The 20603-nt window shown below is 37.4% G+C and overlaps 2 protein-coding genes across 2 annotated transcripts in view; both read left to right on the top strand.

The window, feature by feature from the left end:
- LOC133633473 (uncharacterized) overlaps positions 1-854 on the top strand; it is a 2201-nt gene extending 1347 nt beyond the window's left edge. The window contains exon 4 of the mRNA XM_062026004.1: positions 1-854. This exon is cut by the window's left edge and continues 451 nt beyond it. Within this exon, the coding sequence (XP_061881988.1) occupies positions 1-354 (354 nt within the window). The 3' untranslated portion in view covers positions 355-854.
- A 2179-nt stretch (positions 855-3033) lies between these two features.
- commd1 (copper metabolism (Murr1) domain containing 1) lies at positions 3034-13332 on the top strand. Its single transcript, XM_062026002.1, has 3 exons — positions 3034-3230; positions 11257-11532; positions 11590-13332. The coding sequence occupies exons 1-3, from the start codon at positions 3057-3059 to the stop codon at positions 11695-11697; spliced, it is 558 nt and encodes a 185-aa protein (XP_061881986.1). The 5' UTR covers positions 3034-3056; the 3' UTR covers positions 11698-13332.
- The last annotated feature ends 7271 nt before the right edge of the window (positions 13333-20603 follow it).

Below are 20603 nucleotides of genomic sequence, written 5' to 3'. Positions count from 1 at the left end.
AACAAGCAGAACATCCTAGAGCTGGTGCAGAACATCAATCAGTGGTCCCAGCACGTCTTGGTCTTCTCCAAGGTCTTCCAGTATGAAGGCCAAGAGTCCACCCAGGACAACGACCGCAAGGACGCGCTCAAGAGGCTGGGAGGCAAAATCGGCGGCCTCGGGAACATCTTCCAGTGCGCCTGGAAGAATGGAGACATGCGGTGTGCCAGCTGTTCCGGCGGGGGGGGGCAGGTCACACCTGAGTGCTACCAAGGTGAGCAGGGCAAGAACACAGTCAAAGGAGGCGGGACCCAGCGTGGGCGTGGCCAGAAGAACACAGTCAAAGGAGGCGGGACCAAGCGTGGGCGCGGCTGATCTCCCTGGGGGGCGGCGCCGAGGTCGACAGCCACCAATTGGGCGAGCCGTAAAAAAACCAAACGTCTTTTGATGGTCAGCTTTTGCTTCCATGCTAACGCTAGCATGCTAACATTGATCAACATGTAAACTTCTGATTCTGCTCAGCATTAAAAAAAGCTTTTAGCACACATTTCTCTGCTCTTTATTTGGGAAAACGCAACAACATATTTCACTCCTCTGATAATAAAGAATGAATATTGGAGAGGATGTATTCACAAACCCCAAAACTAGTGAAGTTGTCACGTTGTGTAAATGGTAAATAAAAAGAGAATACAACAAATCCTTTTCAACTTATATTCAATTGAATAGACTGCAAAGACAAGATATTTCATGTTCACACTGGAAAACTTTGTTATTTTTGGCAAATATTCGCTCATTTGGAATTTGATGCCTGCGACATGTTTCAAAAAAGCTGGCACAAGTGGCAAAAAAGACTGAGAAAGTTGAGGAATGCTCATCAAACTCTGATTTGGAACATCCCACAGGTGAACAGGCTAATTGGGAACAGGTGGGTGCCATGATTGAGTATAAAAGCAGCTTCCATGAAAGGCTCAGTCGTTCACAAACAAGGACGGGGGCGAGGGTCACCACTTTGTCAACAAATGCGTGAGCAAATTGTTTAAGAACAACATTTCTCAACCAAGCTATTGCAAGGAATTTAGGGCTTTCACCATCTACGCTCCGTAATATCATCAAAAGGTTCAGAGAATCTGGACAAATCACTGCACGTAAGCCATGATGTTACGCACCTTGGATCCCTCAGGCAGTACTGCATCAAAAAGCCACATCAGTGTGTAAAGGATATCACCACCACACTTCAGAAAACCACTGTCAGTAACTACAGTCGGTCGCTCCATCTGTAAGTGCAAGTTAAAACTCTACTATGCAAAGCCAACGCCATTTTATCAACAACACCCGGAAACGCCGCCGGCTTCGCTGGGCCCGAGCTCATCTAAGATGGACTGATGCAAAGTGGAAAAGTGTTCTGTGGTCTGACGAGTCCACATTTCAAATTGTTTTTGGAAACTGTGGACCAAAGAGGAAAAGAACCATCCGGATTGTTCTAGGGTGAAAGTGTAAAAGGCAGCATGTGTGATGGTATGGGGGTGTATTAGTGGCCAAGACATGGGTAACTTACACATCTGTGAAGGCACCATTAATGCTGAAAGGTACATACAGCTTTTGGAGCAACATATGTTGCCATCCAAGCAACGTTACCATGGACGCCCCTGCTTATTTCAGCAAAACAATGCCAAGCCACGTGTTACATCAACGTGGCTTCCTAGTAAAAGAGTGCCGGTACTAGACTGGCCTGCCTGTAGTACAGACCTGTCTCCTATTGAAAATGTGCGGTGCATTATGAAGCCTAAAATAGCACAAATCATTGAATTTTTCTTTTATTTATGATTTACTTCACTGCTTTTGGCTTTTGTACAGTAAGTACGCTGAAGGCACACTTGCACAAATCAACAGAATGCCTTCCAGACCACTTTATGAATGCAGCAATGTGTTTATTTGTGTGGTTTTGCATGAACACAAACTCTTGCTCACCACCAACTTGATGTAAAAATCAGATATGATGAGAATAATAAACATATTGTGACATAAATAACTTCCTGAGATGAATTATTTACACCTTTTCTCTTGCACCGGATGTCACCAGACGGTGCGGGTGTCCCTAATGAACAGGTTTGTTATTGTACTATTAGTATAATATAATATGTTTTTTATTTAAATGACTTATCTGTAAAAGAAAATGTAATTACATTAAATAAATCTTAAAAAGACGATATTTGCCTCTTTTGCGGATTTTTAATGCAAAAAAAAATGTCATACAGACACATAAAAGAAAAATTCTCACAATTTTCAAGCTATATAAGACAAAATACAGTAAAAAAATGGTACAAAGATAAACTACTTTCTGAACTATATTTCCCGTTTATATATTTTTCCTTTATATACATTTCAATGTTGAGGTAAAAAATATGTTACGACCGCAGTCACTGATACAAAAATTGAAGTAAAAGTACAGTTTCTATCTCTATTAATATTTATAAACATTTTTGATGTACAGTTTTTCTATCTGTATCAGGGGAAAATGTGATGACTACCTGAAATATAATGTGGTGTCAAAACTAAAAAAAATAAATAAATAAATAAATATATTAAAAAAAAAAGAACGGGTTTGTTGCAACACGCATGCGCAAACATAACACTCTCGCGACTTTAGGTCCTAAAAAAAATATTACCAAAATAAACGTACGTGCGTTCAAAGTGTTTGGATACTTTCCACAAATGGACATGAAATATGAAAAGGACAGCTTCAAATTTGGATAAAAAACGATGTGGATGAATACATTAAATGTTTAAGGTGATGATGTCGATGATTTGTTGTTATAAGTAAAGACACTTTTATTTTGAAAGAATTTGACGCATGCGCAAACGGATCGGACGGTGACGTCTTTTGTTTTCCCTTTTCGTTGTTTTAATTATTGCTTCAATGGTGAATGCTCTAGATATTTTTATGTTCAAATTTTTTTTTTTTAAGTATGAAATATTCAGTTTATTTCCATGTTCCTATCGTTGGTGTTTGTTTTGTATCACATTGTTGTCGAAATAAAGTTGTGGGTGAAAAAAAAAAAAAAAAAGACTTGACCAAGATGGCGGAGGCGGAAGCTAGCAGAAGTCTGCTCGCGCTGCTCAATGGCGTCGCTCAGCAACTTTATTACGGCCATAGTGAGGTGACGGAGGACTTGTTACACGGCCAGCTCTTCCCCCACATGACCCGGGACCACTTTAAGGCCTTCTACCACAAAATGAGAGCACTTTTAAAGGTACACGACGTCGCTAGCCGCTCTTTTTTGAAACACGCCTTCGTTAATATTATTGTGTTTGAATTGTTATAGTTGTGTATATGTTATAGTTGTGTATTTATGTTATGGGTGAGGGCGGACCTACGTCACTTCCGCCTACCAATCCCCTAGCAACCGGGAATTGGTTGAAAACAAAGCAGCTCACAGCGAACACAGCATTGACAGAAAAAGCATTTAACGAGCGTTGTGGCTTGGAAGTCGGCGTTAAATCCTTCATTTACGCATTTTTACTTATTCGCATATCGTGTGAAAAAACGAAAATGTATTATTTGCGTCAGACTCGTCTCAGTGAACTTTAAAGCTTCTCAGGTTTAGCTTAGCTTGCTAGTTAGCTTAGCCTGCGCGCTACTAAGAAAGAGACGCGGAAGTTATCAACAACAAGATCAAGTGTTAGTGTATAAAATATTGAGAGATTTGAGGGCTATATGTATTGAATGGCAACATGAAAATTATAGGGTTTATTGGTTTTTAAAAACCCAACTGTTAAGTGCAAATTTAAAGGAAACGCGATTTTCGAAAATAGCTAGCTAAGCTATAGACTATATAGTATATTACTTACTTAACTTAATCCTCTTCTTCCCGGATGGGAAATAAGGCTTCAACGACTCGACGCCATTCATCTCGCTGCTGTGCTCGTCTCTGTGCCTCGCCCCATGTAAGCTTCATCTCTTTCAGCTCCCCTTCAACTGTTCTTCGCCAGGTGTTCTTTGGCCGCCCTGGCTTACGTTTTCCCGGTGGTGTCCATCTTAACGCTGCCTTTGGTATCCTCTCGTTGTCCGGTTTTCGAAAATAGCTAGCTAGGCTATAGACTATAAAGTATATACCGCATGTTATTTTTGTACAACAACTTCAGCTGTCGAACGTTATAAGGTACAAATTCAATAAGTACAACATTAGCACGGACGTATAGCCAAGTTGTGGTTAAGAAGATGGATTTTTGTTCCTTATATTTACCAGAAACGAAGCGATCCGAACACACGACCCGGGACTTTGGGGGACTCCAGTGAGAACCGTCCTCGTTTTCCCAGTGTAAAGCTGCGAGCCATTTGTCTCGTCTCTGTAGGCTTTTATCACGCTTTGGCAGAACAAAATACAACCTTTGTTTTCCCTGTTTCCAGTTGTGGTTAGCACAACCAAAAACAACACCGTTTTTCGGCATTTTGGAGGCAGAATGACGGGTTTAACCAGCATAGGTCGACAGGTTAAAGAGTAATGGCAACGGTTTGTTTTCAACGCCAGTCTGGTTGCTATGGCTCGAAGAACCCGTATGTAGCTCAGTTGCCCGGATGTCGGCCCTCACCCATTATGTTGTACACATTATGAGGGACAAACTGTAAAAAGTAATTATTAAAGGAGGGCTCATATTTTCTTTCCAGGCAGGGGCTTCAAAGCATGCAAACATTATATATATATATATATATATATATATATATATATATATATATATATATATATATATATATATATATATATATATATATTAGGGGTGCAACTAACGATTAATTTGATAATCGATTAATCTGTCGATTATTACTTCTATTAATCGATTAATAATCGGATAAAAGAGACAAACTACATTTCTATCCTTTCCAGTATTTTTTTGAAAAAAAAACAGCATACTGGCACCATACTTATTTTGATTATTGTTTCTCAGCTGTTTGTACATGTTGCAGTTTATAAATAAAGGTTTATAATAAAAATAAATATAAAAAAAAATTGCTCTAATATATATATATATATCTAATCGATTAAATCGATTATAAAAATAGTTGGCGATTAATTTAGTCATCGATTCTTTGGATCTATGCTATGCGCATGCGCAGAGTCAATTTTTTTAATTTTTTATTTTATTTTTTATAAACCTTTATTTATAAACTGCAACATGTACAAACAGCTGAGAAACAATAATCAAAATAAGTATGGTGCCAGTATGCTGGTTTTTTTTCAATAAAATACTGGAAAGGATAGAAATGTAGTTTGTCTCTTGTATCCGATTATTAATCGAAATAATAATCGACAGATTAATCGATTATCAAATTAATCGTTAGTTGCAGCCCTTATATATATATATATATATATATATATATATATATATATATATATATATATATATATATATATAAGGGCTGCAACTAACTAATGCGCATAGCATAGATCCAACGAATCGTTGACTAAATTAATCGCCAACTATTTTTATAATCGATTTTAATCGATTAGTTGTTGCAACCCTAATATATATATATATTACAGCAATTTATTTATTTATTTATTTTTTTTAAATAAACTTTAATTTATAAACTGCAACATGTACAAACAGCTGAGAAACAATAATCAAAATAAGTATGGTGCCAGTATGCTGTTTTTTTTTCAATAAAATACTGGAAAGGATAGAAATGTAGTTTGTCTCTTGTATCCGATTATTAATCGAAATAATAATCGACAGATTAATCGATTATCAAATTAATCGTTAGTTGCAGCCCTTATATATATATATATATATATATATATATATATATATATATATATATATATATATATATATATATATATATATATATATATATATATATATATATATATATATATATAAGGGCTGCAACTAACTAATGCGCATAGCATAGATCCAACGAATCGTTGACTAAATTAATCGCCAACTATTTTTATAATCGATTTTAATCGATTTAATCGATTAGTTGTTGCAGCCCTAATATATATATATATATATATATATATATATATATATATATTAGAGCAATTTTTTTTTTTTTTTTTTTTTTTTTAATAAACTTTAATTTATAAACTGCAACATGCACAAACAGCTGAGAAACAATAATCAAAATAAGTATGGTGCCAGTATGCTGTTTTTTTTCAATAAAATACTGGAAAGGATAGAAATGTAGTTTGTGTCTTTTATCCGATTATTAATCGAAGTAATAATCGCCAGATTAATCGATTATCAAATTAATCGTTAGTTGCAGCCCTTATATATATATATATATATATATATATATATATATATATATATATATATATATATATATATATATATATATATATATATATATATATATATATATATATATATATATATATATATATATATATATATATGTATATATATATATATATATATATATATATATGTATATATATATATATATATATGTATATATATATATATATATATATGTATATATATATGTATATATATATATGTATATATATATGTATATATATATATATATATATATATGTATATATATATATATATATATATATGTATATATATATATATGTATATATATATATATATATATATATGTATATATATATATATATATATATATATGTATATATATATATATATATATATGTATATATATATATATATATATATATATATATATATATATATATGTATATATATATATATATATATATATATATATATATATATATATATATATATATATATATATATATATATATATATATATATATATATATATATATATATATATATATATATATATATATATATACACACACACCGTATTTTTCGGAGTATAAGTCGCTGCGGAGTATAACTCGCACCGGTTCAAAATGCATAATAAAGAAGGGGGAAACATATATAAGTCGCACTGGAGTATAAGTCGCATTTTTTGGGGGAAATGTATTTGATAAAAGCCAACACATTTGAAAGGCAATTTCAAATGTGTAAAGAATAGTGAACAACAGGCTGAATAAGTGTACGTTATATGAGGCATAAATAACCAACTGGTATGTTAACGTAACATTTTATGGTAAGAGTCATTCAAATAACTATAACATATAGAACATGCTATACGTTTACCAAACAATCTGTCACTCCTAATCGCTAAATCCCATGAAATCTTGTACGTCTAGTCTCTTACGTGAATGACATCAATAATATTATTGGATATTTTACGCTAATGTGTTAATCATTTCACACATAAGTCGCTCCTGAGTATAAGTCGCACACCCGGGCAAACTATAACAAAAAACTGCGACTTATAGTCCGAAAAATACGGTATACACAATAAAACATTAACAATATGCTATGTCACATGAATGTTTTTTGAAGTAATACCTTCGTGACATGAAAAAAACCACGAGTAATGTGTTTTATTTTGATATCAAAATAAAACACATTACTCATGTTTTTTTCAAAATAAAACACAAAGCAGTTTGGCTAATGAAGATGAAGTCTAATAAACAAGCTTTGTTCTTCTCCAACGCCCCCATGTGGTTCAGCACAACAGTTTGACCAACAAAAATAAAGAGGAGACACCTCTCGCTTCGAATACACAATCTTCACAGCCTGCGTTCAGTTAGATGAGATGACAAAACATTATAGCTGGTATTGATGTTATTTGAACACTGATACAGTTACATAAAGGAGTGAACATCCCAGTAAACAAAGTAAAGACTTTATAAAGAAGTTGTGACAACGTTGTTGCATGTTTCCTCACATTATTAACTCTCAGTCACAGCAGGACGTTGTTTTGAGAAAATAAAAGCTACATCAAATAGTTTTCTGTATATTTTTAGTGTGGGGACAATATTGTCCACACCTGTCTCCATCCAAACACAGCAGTGCCCTCTTAAACACACACAGAGAAGCCAGGGAAAATGAAGTTAAAGGCCTACTGAAATGATTTTTTTTAAATTTAAACGGGAATAGCAGATCCATTCTATGTGTCAGACTTGATCATTTCGCGATATTGCCATATTTTTGCTGAAAGGATTTAGTAGAGAAAATCGACGATAAAGTTCGCAACTTTTGCTCGCTGATAAAAAAAAAGCCTTGCCTGTACCGGAAGTAGCGTGACGTCACAGGAGCTAGTATTCCTCACAATTCCCCGTTGTTTACAATGGCGCGAGAGAGATTCGGACCGAGAAAGTGACGATTACCCCATTAATTTGAGCGAGGATGAAAGATTCGTAGATGAGGAACGTTACAGTGAAGGACTTGAGAGGCAGCGATGGACGTATCTTTTTTCGCTCTGACCGTAACTTAGGTACAAGCTGGCTCATTGGATTCCACACTCTCCTTTTTCTATTGTAGATCACAGATTTGTATTTTAAACCACCTGGGATACTATATCCTCTTGAAAATGAGAGTCGAGAACGCGAAATGGACATTCAGTGCCTTTTATGTCCACGACAATACATCGGCGAAATGCTTTAGCTACGAGCTAACGTGATAGCATCGTGCTTTAACTGCATATAGAAACAAAAGAAATAAACCCCTGACTGGAAGGATAGATAGAAAATCAACAATACTATTAAACCGTGGACACGTAAATACACGGTTAATGCTTTCCAGCCTGGCGAAGGTTAACAATGCTGTGCTAACGACGCCATTGAAGCTAACTTAGCAACCGGACTGCACAGAGCTATGCTAAAAACATTAGCTCTCCACCTACGCCAGCCAGCCCTCATTTGCTCATCAACACCCGTGCTCACCTGCGTTCCAGCGATCGGCAGAAGGACGAAGGACTTCACCCGATGCGTTTGGCGGCCCGGAGACGTAGGAAGTCAAGGTGAAGTCAGCGGCTAGCGCGGCTAGCGCTCCAACAAAGTCCTCCTGGTTGTGTTGCTGTAGTCCGCTGCGAATACACTGATCCCACCTACAACTGTCTTCTTTGCAGCCTTCATTGTTCATTAAAAAAATTGCAAAAGATGTCCAGAATACTGTGGAATTATGAAATGAAAACAGAGCTTTTTGTATAGGATTCTACGGGGTACCATAACTTCCGTTACTCGGACTTCGTCACGCGCATACGTCATCATACCGCGATGTTTCAGCCGGATATTTCCCGGGAATTTTAAAATGTCACTTTATAAGTTAACCCGGCCGTATTGGCATGTGTTGCAATGTTAAGATTTCATCATTGATATACAAACTATCAGACTGCGTGGTCGCTAGTAGTGGCTTTCAGTAGGCCTTTAAACCAAGCTTCTGAGGGGAAATCTCCGCAGCAAAGTCCGTGTAGTTAGTCCGCCATGATTATCAAGCCAAACGACGCTAGTGCGCATGCGCCTGACTTCCTGTCGGATAAAAAGCATTAATAAATGACGTTTTTTTTTGGTAATTAGAAAATTAGATGGTGTTACTAACCGTCGGGAATTTGATCGCAAATGATCATTATACCGTTTATTGTTACATCCCTCGTCCATTAACAAGTCAAAAGTCAAGGGCGGTCACGGCATGTTCTTTCCATAGATGTTGGTACATTTTTTAGGGCAAGTCACAAGTCACAAGTCACAAGGGCGGTCACGGCTTTTGCCGCGGTTAAATTCAAGCCCTGTGACATGTGATGTGTAATTACATGTAATACAGAAGCTTTGTTCAGACGAATGGACAATCATTTATGCACAATTACTTGCTAAATCACAGCAAAGATGATTTCCTGGACGGCGTCCATGTTCTTTTCAACAATCCTGTTTAAATTTGACACCGGCCTAAAAAGTGTTGACCTGATTTCAAGGTCATTTGGACACCCTGTAGATTATTGCCTTGCACTAAACTGTGCGAGAAATTTCAATCTGACTTTTGTGGCTTAATAAAAGACTTAGATTGGTCAAATCAAGTCTTACACTTAGATTCTTACATCTAGTTTTAGACTTAGATTGGTCACATCTAGTCTTAGACTTAGATTGGTCACATCTAGTCTTAGACTTAGATTGGTCACATCTAGTCTTAGACTTAGATTGGTCAAATCTAGTCTTAGACTTAGACTGGTCACATCTAGTCTTAGACTTAGATTGTTACATCTAGTCTTAGACTTAGACTGGTCGCATCTGGTCTTAGACTTAGATTGTTACATCTAGTCTTAGATTGTTACATCCAGTCTTAGACTTAGATTGTTACATCTAGTCTTAGACTTAGATTGGTCACATCTGGTCTAAGACTTATATTGGTCACATCTAGTCTTAGATTGTTACATCTAGTCTTAGACTTAGATTGGTCACATCTAGTCTTAGACTTAGATTGGTCAAATCTAGTCTTAGACTTAGATTGTTACATCTAGTCTTAGACTTAGATTGGTCACATCTAGTCTTGGACTTAGATTGGTCACATCTGGTCTTCGGCTTAGATTGGTCACATCTAGTCTTAGACTTAGATTGGTCACATCTAGTCTTGGACTTAGATTGGTCACATCTGGTCTTAGACTTAGATTGGTCACATCTGGTCTTAGACTTAAATTGGTCACATCTGGTCTTCGGCTTAGATTGGTCACATCTAGTCTTAGACTTAGATTGGTCACATCTAGTCTTGGACTTAGATTGGTCACATCTGGTCTTAGACTTAGATTGGTCACATCTGGTCTTAGACTTAAATTGGTCACATCTGGTCTTCGGCTTAGATTGGTCACATCTAGTCTTAGACTTAGATTGGTCACATCTAGTCTTAGACTTAGATTGGTCACATCTGGTCTTAGACTTAGATTGGTCACATCTGGTCTTAGACTTAGATTGGTCACATCTGGTCTTCAGCTTAGATTGGTCACATCTGGTCTTAGACTTAGATTGGTCACATCTAGTCTTGGACTTAGACTGGTCACATCTGGTCTTCGGCTTAGATTGGTCACATCTAGTCTTCGGCTTAGATTGGTCACATCTAGTCTTAGACTTAGATTGGTCACATCTGGTCTTAGACTTAGATTGGTCACATCTGGTCTTAGACTTAGATTGGTCACATCTGGTCTTCGGCTTAGATTGGTCACATCTAGTCTTCGGCTTAGATTGGTCACATCTAGTCTTCGGCTTGGATTGGTCACATCTGGTCTTAGACTTAGATTGGTCACATCTGGTCTTCGGCTTAGATTGGTCACATCTAGTCTTAGACTTCGATTGGTCACATCTGGTCTTCGGCTTAGATTGGTCACATCTAGTCTTAGACTTAGACTGGTCACATCTAGTCTTAGACTTGAACGCAGACATCTGCCCGTCCTCACAGTCCATCGCCACGGCCGACATGGACCACGCCCAGCTGGAGGCCTTTCTCACCGCCCAGACCAGGAAGCAGGGGGCGGGCGGCGCTGACCCCGAGCAGGCCGCCGCCCTCGCTCGCTTCTGGAAGAGCCACCGTGTCCGCGTGAGGGAGAGCCTGCTGTCCCACAGCCGCTGGGAGCCTGGACTCAGGGGTCTGTCCTGGAGGGTGGACCTCCAGACGGCGGCCGGCAGAGGCCCCCTGGCTCTGATGGAGATGGAGCTGGGCGGTAGCAGCGGCCAGGTGAGACCTTTTCAAGGCACCATGATACGACCCAGCTGAGGAACTTTTGTCTTCCAGGATTCTCAGTTTGTGTGTGTGGAGATGGACGAGGACAAGGTCCACGAGGTGCTCAAGAAGATGGCCGAGGTCCAGGCCAGCATTGACGCCATCCTTCAGCGCACCTGACTCGCCCGTTTAGACCGCCTAGTCCTGACTAAGCCAGACTCATATGTGACGATTCCAGAGACAATGCAGAGCCTCGCTGACCATTCCCCAACCTTGAAGACCTGGACAACCTGAGAACAAAAACTATTAAGACCAGCTCCGTGGTTGTTGTTGTTGTCATGTGACTTCATTAAACATCTACAGCCTTGTTGTGTGACAGCTGGCTGTTGGCATTAGCCACCATAGCACCCTGACCTCCAAGTGCGCTAACCACCACCCGGCAGCAGCAAGGTGGGTGAAGTGTTTTGCCCAAGGACACGTCGGCCGTGACCAGGATGACAGAAGCTGGATACGAACCAGGAACCCTCAAGTTGCTAAACATTAGCATTAGCCAGTATAACACGTTTACATCCAAGTTTCTGTTAGTGTTAGCCACGTTAGCACCTTTAAATCTAATTGTTAGCATTAGCAATATTAGCACCTTGAGTGTCTGTTAGCATTAGCCATGTTAGCACCTTGACATCAAGGCGTCTGTTAGCATTAGCCATGTTAGCACCTTGACTGTCTGTTAACATTAGCCATATTAGCACCTTGAGTGTCTGTTAGCATTAGCCATGTTAGCACCTTGACCGTCCGTTTACATTAGCCATATTAGCACCTTGACTGTCTGTTAGCATTAGCCATGTTAGCATCTTGACTGTCTGTTAACATTAGCCATATTAGCACCTTGAGTGTCTGTTAGCGTTAGCACCTTGACCGTCTGTCTACATTAGCCATATTAGCACCTTGACTGTCTGTTAGCATTAGCCATGTTAGCATCTTGAAATCAAAGTGTCTGTTAGCATTAGCCATGTTGGCACCTTGACATCGAAGTGCCTGTTAGCATTAGCCATGTTAGCACCTTGACATCGAAGTGTCTGTTAGCATTAGCCATGTTAGCACCTTGACATCGAAGTGTCTGTTAGCATTAGCCATGTTGGCACCTTGACATCGAAGTGTCTGTTAGCATTAGCCATGTTAGCACCTTGACATCGAAGTGTCTGTTAGCATTAGCCATGTTAGCACCTTGACATTGAAGTGTCTGTTAGCATTAGCCATGCTAGCACCTTTACATCAAAGTGTCTGTTAGCATTAGCCATGTTAGCACCTTGACATCGATGTGTCTGTTAGCATTAGCCATGTTAGCACCTTGACATCAAAGCGCCTGTTAGCATTAGCCATGTAAGCACCTAACATCGACACGTCTCTTAGCATTAGCCATGTTAGCACCTTGACATCAAAGCGCCTGTTAGCATTAGCCATGTAAGCACCTAACATCGACACGTCTCTTAGCATTAGCCATGTTAGCACCTTGACATTGAAGTGTCTGTTAGCATTAGCCATGTTAGTATCTTGACATCAAAGTGCCTGTTAGCATTAGCCATGTTAGCACCTTGACATCGGCGTGTCTGTTAGCATTAGCCATGTTAGCACCTTTACACTGAAGTGTCTGTTAGCATTAGCCATGTTAGCACCTTGATATCAAAGTGTCTGTTACCATGTTAATGTTGCCAATCAACCTAAAAAGAAGAAATGAATTAATGTCAAATATACGTGACGTTTGATATCGTAACTGTACGCATGTTAATAAAATAAAGGTGCAATGACGCCCCCTGGTGGAGAAAGCAAGCACAATCACAGTAAAGTTAATAAAATAAAGGTGCAATGACGCCCCCTGGTGGAAGAAGCAAGCACAATCACAGTAAAGGTAATAAAATAAAGGTGCAATGACACCCCCTGGTGGAGTAAGCAAGCACAATCACAGTAAAGGTACTAAAATAAAGGTGCAATGATGCCTCCTGGTGGAAGAAGCAATCACAGTAAAGGTAATAAAATAAAGGTGCAATGATGCCCCCTGGTGGAAGAAGCAAGCACCATCACAGTAAAGGTAATCAAATAAAGGTGCAATGACGCCCCCTGGTGGAAGAAGCAAGCACAATCACAGTAAAGTTAATAAAATAAAGGTGCAATGACGCCCCCTGGTGGAAGAAGCAAGCACCATCACAGTAAAGTTCATAAAATAAAGGTGCAATGACACCCCCTGGTGGAAGAAGCAAGCACCATCACAGTAAAGTTAATAAAATAAAGGTGCAATGACGCCCCCTGGTGGAAGAAGCAAGCACCATCACAGTAAAGTTCATAAAATAAAGGTGCAATGACGCCCCCTGGTGGAAGAAGCAAGCACAACCACAGTAAAGTTAATAAAATAAAGGTGCAATGACGCCCCCTGGTGGAAGAAGCAAGCACCATCACAGTAAAGTTCATAAAATAAAGGTGCAATGACGCCCCCTGGTGGAAGAAGCAAGCACAACCACAGTAAAGTTAATCAAATAAAGGTGCAATGACGCCCCCTGGTGGAAGAAGCAAGCACCACCACAAACAATCACCTCCTTGATGAGCTTCAGCTGATAAGCACTTAAGTGACGTCACTTCCTGTTTTACGTCATTAGCAAGTCTAAAAGAAAATGTTTGCTAGCAAAATGTCAACAATCTTTATGGAAAGTTCTGCACTCTTTCTGCTCCTCTTTTGGACCTCCTGCCAGGCACAAGTAAGAACTTTGTAACATTTGTACATGATGTGTGTACTTATTGTGTTTATGTTCGTGTGTTGTGTTCAGATGCACGTGGAAGAAGCTGAGCACACTGCAGGTCACAACAAATAAATCTTATATTATTATCTTTTAAAAAAAATTAAAAATATGTTCAGAAAGTAAAACTGAACTATTTGAATTTCATTCCAAGCTGATCTTAAATAACATTAGTTTTTAAATCATGACATAACAAAATATACTAAATAAAATATCAAATGTGACCAAATAAAATATACTAAATGTGACTAAATAAAATATATTAAATGTGACTAAATAAAATATACTAAATGTGACTAAAATATACTAAATACAAACATAGACAAATGTGCATAATTATTTTACATGACTAAATTAAATATGACTAAACAAATATAATAAATTTGTCGAAAATATAATGAATGAGATGAAATATATTAAATGTGACTAAACTACAGTATATTCAATGTCTGAATACAATAAATGTGACTAGATACATATATTAAACATGACTAAATCACTACAGTATATTAAATGTGACTAAATAAAATCAATGTAACTAAATAAAAGATATAAAATGTGACTAAACTAATTATTTTACATATGACTAAATAAAATACATCAAATATGACTTAACAAATATATTAAATTTTTCTGAAATATAATAAATCTGACTAAATAAATATATACAGTATGCGTCCATCACCATAGTTACCAAATGGAGTGTTCACCCTCCTCGTGACAACACACTTTTCTTTTCCTGCTTGTTGCCTCCGACTTGAACCTTCTTCCTTTGAGAAGCCAAGCAATTTTTTTTCTTTCCTGTTTTATACAAAGAGCGTTTTTATTTGCTAATTTAATGCATTTTTACTGTAAAGAAGCTCGTCCTTTGTGCCACTTTTCTACTTCAACACTTTTGTTGGCAACACGCTGAAGTGTATATAAATATCTTCATATATATACATAGGAGTCTATACATATATATATAAGAATCATAGAAGTGGTGCAAATAAAGCCCCCGTGTGGGAGCTTTTATTTTCTTTACTGAACAACATTCCATGTGTTGCTTTTCTGCTGTGTCATGCTTTTATTGCAAGAGAATAAAATGCTTTATTATCGACGACAACCAGCTTCGCACTTTTCATCTCACCACCGTCCGGCCGTCTTCACCTCCACCACATCTTCCCCTTTACGGCGTCTTGCTCAAAGTAACTTCCTGTTTGGGGACTTCCTGTTTGTGACGATGTCACAATAATAGGAACAGGACTTGCAGACCGTTTGGTTACATTTTTACATGAAGATGTTAAAAGCTAGTCGATGTACGTCAAAACATCCACGGTAGCTTTGTAGTACAGGTGACAACTTGGGCTGTCAAAAATATAATTTATATCTACAATAGAATAGAAAGTACTTTATTGATCCCTGGGGGGAAATTCAGCACCACAGTTCGCTCACAATAGACAATAAACACTTAGGTTTTTTTTATTCACATGTGAATAATATAAATACAGTCTATTATACAGCATTATTCACATGTGAATAACATAAATACAGTCTATTATACAGCATTATTCACATGTGAATAACATAAATACAGTCTATTATACAGCATTATTCACATGTGAATAACATAAATACAGTCTATTATACAGCATTATTCACATGTGAATAACATAAATACAGTCTATTATACAGCATTATTCACATGTGAATAACATAAATACAGTCTATTATACGGCATTATTCACATGTGAATAATATAAATAGTCTATTATACAGCATTATTCACATGTGAATAACATAAATACAGTCTATTATACAGCATTATTCACATGTGAATAACATAAATACAGTCTATTATACAGCATTATTCACATGTGAATAACATAAATACAGTCTATTATACAGCATTATTCACATGTGAATAACATAAATACAGTCTATTATACAGCATTATTCACATGTGAATAACATAAATACAGTCTATTATACGGAATTATTCACATGTGAATAACATAAATACAGTCTATTATACAGCATTATTCACATGTGAATAATATAAATAGTCTATTATACAGCATTATTCACATGTGAATAATATAAATAGTCTATTATACAGCATTATTCACATGTGAATAACATAAATACAGTCTATTATACAGCATTATTCACATGTGAATAACATAAATACAGTCTATTATACAGCATTATTCACATGTGAATAACATAAATACAGTCTATTATACAGCATTATTCACATGTGAATAACATAAATACAGTCTATTATACAGCATTATTCACATGTGAATAACATAAATACAGTCTATTATACGGCATTATTCACATGTGAATAACATAAATACAGTCTATTATACGGCATTATTCACATGTGAATAATATACAGTCCATCATACAACATTATTCACATGTGAATAATATAAATAGTCTATTATACAGCATTATTCACATGTGAATAACATAAATACACTCTATTATACAGCATTATTCACATGTGAATAACATAAATACAGTCTATTATACAGCATTATTCACATGTGAATAACATAAATACAGTCTATTATACAGCATTATTCACATGTGAATAACATACAGTCTATTATACAGCATTATTCACATGTGAATAACATAAATACAGTGTATTATACAGCATTATTCACATGTGAATAACATAAATACAGTCTATTATACAGCATTATTCACATGTGAATAACATAAATACAGTCTATTATACAGCATTATTCACATGTGAATAGTATAAATAGTCTATTATACAGCATTATTCACATGTGAATGACATAAATACAGTCTATTATACAGCATTATTCACATGTGAATAACATAAATACAGTCTATTATACAGCATTATTCACATGTGAATAACATAAATACAGTCTATTATACAGCATTATCCACATGTGAATAACATAAATACAGTCTATTATACAGCATTATTCACATGTGAATAACATAAATACAGTCTATTATACAGCATTATTCACATGTGAATAATATACAGTCTATTATACAGCATTATTCACATGTGAATAACATAAAATCACATGTGAATAACATAAAAACAGTCTATTATACAGCATTATTCACATGTGAATAACATAAATACAGTCTATTATACAGCATTATTCACATGTGAATAACATAAATACAGTCTATTATACAGCATTATTCACATGTGAATAATATAAATACAGTCTATTATACAGCATTATTCATATGTGAATAATATAAATACAGTCTATTATACAGCATTATTCATATGTGAATAACATAAATACAGTCTATTATACAGCATTATTCACATGTGAATAACATAAATACAGTCTATTATACAGCATTATTCACATGTGAATAACATAAATACAGTCTATTATACAGCATTATTCACATGTGAATAACATAAATACAGTCTATTATACAGCATTATTCACATGTGAATAACATAAATACAGTCCATTATACAGCATTATTCACATGTGAATAATATAAATAGTCTATTATACAGCATTATTCACATGTGAATAATATAAATACAGTCTATTATACAGCATTATTCACATGTGAATAACATAAATACAGTCTATTATACAGCATTATTCACATGTGAATAATATAAATACAGTCTATTATACAGCATTATTCACATGTGAATAACATAAATACAGTCTATTATACAGCATTATTCACATGTGAATAATATACAGTCTATCATACAGCATTATTCACATGTGAATAATATAAATAGTCTATTATACAGCATTATTCACATGTGAATAACATAAAATCACATGTGAATAACATAAATACAGTCTATTATACAGCATTATTCACATGTGAACAACATAAATACAGTCTATTATACAGCATTATTCACATGTCAAGTGAAGTGAATTATACTTATATAGCGCTTTTTCTCTAGTGACTCAAAGCGCTTTACATAGTAAAACCCAATATCTAAATTACATTTAAACCAGTGTGGTTGGCACTGGGAACAGGTGGGTAAAGTGTCTTGCCCAAGGACACAACGGCAGTGACTAAGATGGCGGAAGCGGGAATCGAACCTGGAACCCTGAAGTTGCTGGCACGGCCACTCTACCAACCGAGCTATGCCGCCCCGATTATACAGCATTATTCACATGTGAATAATATAAATATATTATACATATACTCTACATTTAAGTACAGTCAAGTATGTATGTAATTATTATAATTTAATGTATTATAATGTAACTCCGCCAAGGCTGCCCTTTGTCACAGATTCTGTTCATAACTTTTATGGACAGAATTTCTAGGCGCAGTCAGGGTGTTGAGGGGATCTGGTTTGGTGGCTGCAGGATTAGGTCTCTGCTTTTTGCAGATGATGTGGTCCTGATGGCTTTATCTGGCCAGGATCTTCAGCTCTCACTGGATCGGTTCGCAGCCGAGTGTGAAGCGACTGGGATGAGAATCAGCACCTCCAAGTCCCAGTCCATGGTTCTCGCCCGGAAAAGGGTGGAGTGCCATCTCCGGGTTGGGGAGGAGACCCTGCCCCATGTGGAGGAGTTCAAGTACCTCGGAATCTTGTTCACGAGTGAGGGAAGAGTGGATGGTGAGATCGACAGGCGGATCGGTGCGGCGTCTTCAGTAATGCGGACGCTGTATCGGTCTGTTGGTGTGAAGAAGGAGCTGAGCCGGAAGGCAAAGCTCTCAATTTACTGGTCGATCTACGTTCCCATCCTCACCTATGGTCATGAGCTTTGGGTTATGACCGAAAGGACAGGATCACGGGTACAAGCGGCCGAAATGAGTTTCCTCCACCGGGTGGAGGGGCTCTCCCTTAGAGATAGGGTGAGAATCTCTGCCATCCGGGAGGAGCTCAAAGTAAAGCCACTGCTCCTCCACATGGAGAGGAGCCAGATGAGGTGGTTCGGGCATCTGGTCAGGATGCCACCTGAACGCCTCCCTAGGGAGGTGTTTAGGGCACGTCCGACCCGTAGGAGGCCACGGGGAAGACCCAGGACACGTTGGGAAGACTATGTCTCCCGGCTGGCCTGGAAACGCCTCGGGATCCCCCGGGAGGAGCTGGACGAAGTGGCTGGGGAGAGGGAAGTCTGGGCTTCCCTGCTTAGGCTGCTGCCCCCGCGACCCGACCTCGGATAAGCAGAGGAAAATGGATGGAGATATATATATATATATATATTGTTGGAACCATATCCATATTTAAGTGTTACTTCTTTCTAAAAACTCCTATAGTCATATTTACATCAGCTAATGTCTCGTGTGGTACAAAGTGCTTGGATTCGAGTGTCCTTGGTTAGAGTCAGAGCGCTGTCTTTGTTGAGACTGCCATTACATTCCTAAGATAAGGAGCAGAGCTAGACTGGGGAAACAGCAGGTGGGGGGGACAGGAGAAGGAGGAAGTAGACAGGAGTTCCGGGGTTTTGGTAGACTGATCTGGACCGGGCTAGGGAACGCTTGGGTGCTGGGTCGGTCTCAGGTTTGTCCTCTAAGCTTTGAGAATAAACTACAAAATACCAACTATTGCCTGGAGATTGAATATAAACATCAGCGTATTGCCATAAAAAGAATCCGGGAGAGACTAGCAATTTGAATTCCTCCAATGGGGAATTCAAATTGCTAGTCTCTCCCAGATTAATTTCTTAGGAATGTAATGGCAGTCTCAACAAAGACAGCGCTCTGACTCTAACCAAGGACACTCGAATCCAAGCACTTTGTACCACACGAGACATTAGCTGATGTAAATATGACTATAGGAGTTTTTAGAAAGAAGTAACACTTAAATATGGATATGCTTCCAACAATATGCATATATATATATTTGTATATATATGTATATATATATATGCATATATATATATATATGTGGAGGGGGCGTGGTCCACGTGTCGCCTGTGGGCGGGGCATGTGCAGGAGCCGGCTGTGAAGCAGATGACAGGTGAGTGGATATCTCAGCTGGAACGAGTTATCTGATCACCTGTCTCTTTATTAGTAGCGTTGGTGACCGCAGAGCGGGAGCTGAAAAGCCAGAGAGAAGCCGGAAGGCGAGAGAGCAGGGAAGGAGAAAGACTTTTTGAACTGAAAGAGGAAAAAGACTTTTGAACTGGACAGAAAAATAAAAACATTGTCAACTTGGTAACGCCTGGCCACAGTTTGTCGGTCCTGGAAAGAACCCTGCGACACACAGCTGTCACATTTGGCGCCCAATAAAGCAAGGACCGAAAAAAAAAAAAAAAAAAAAAATTCAGCCCCAACCCCCCTGGAAGCGCTCGGAAGAGTGTTGGCGGA

This window comes from Entelurus aequoreus, linkage group LG18 (genome assembly GCF_033978785.1).
Source record: "Entelurus aequoreus isolate RoL-2023_Sb linkage group LG18, RoL_Eaeq_v1.1, whole genome shotgun sequence".
NCBI lineage: Eukaryota > Metazoa > Chordata > Actinopteri > Syngnathiformes > Syngnathidae > Entelurus > Entelurus aequoreus.
Note: the sequence above shows the minus strand (reverse complement) of the source record. Positions and strands in the feature narration are given on the sequence as shown.

Excerpts from the sequence above, each read along its gene's own strand:
- commd1 (XM_062026002.1), top strand. The coding sequence starts at position 3,057 with ATGGCGGAGGCGGAAGCTAGCAGAAGTCTGCTCGCGCTGCTCAATGGC. Across the intron at positions 3,231-11,256 it reads AAATGAGAGCACTTTTAAAG|TCCATCGCCACGGCCGACAT; the intron begins GTACACGACGTC and ends CCGTCCTCACAG. Across the intron at positions 11,533-11,589 it reads TGGGCGGTAGCAGCGGCCAG|GATTCTCAGTTTGTGTGTGT; the intron begins GTGAGACCTTTT and ends TTTGTCTTCCAG.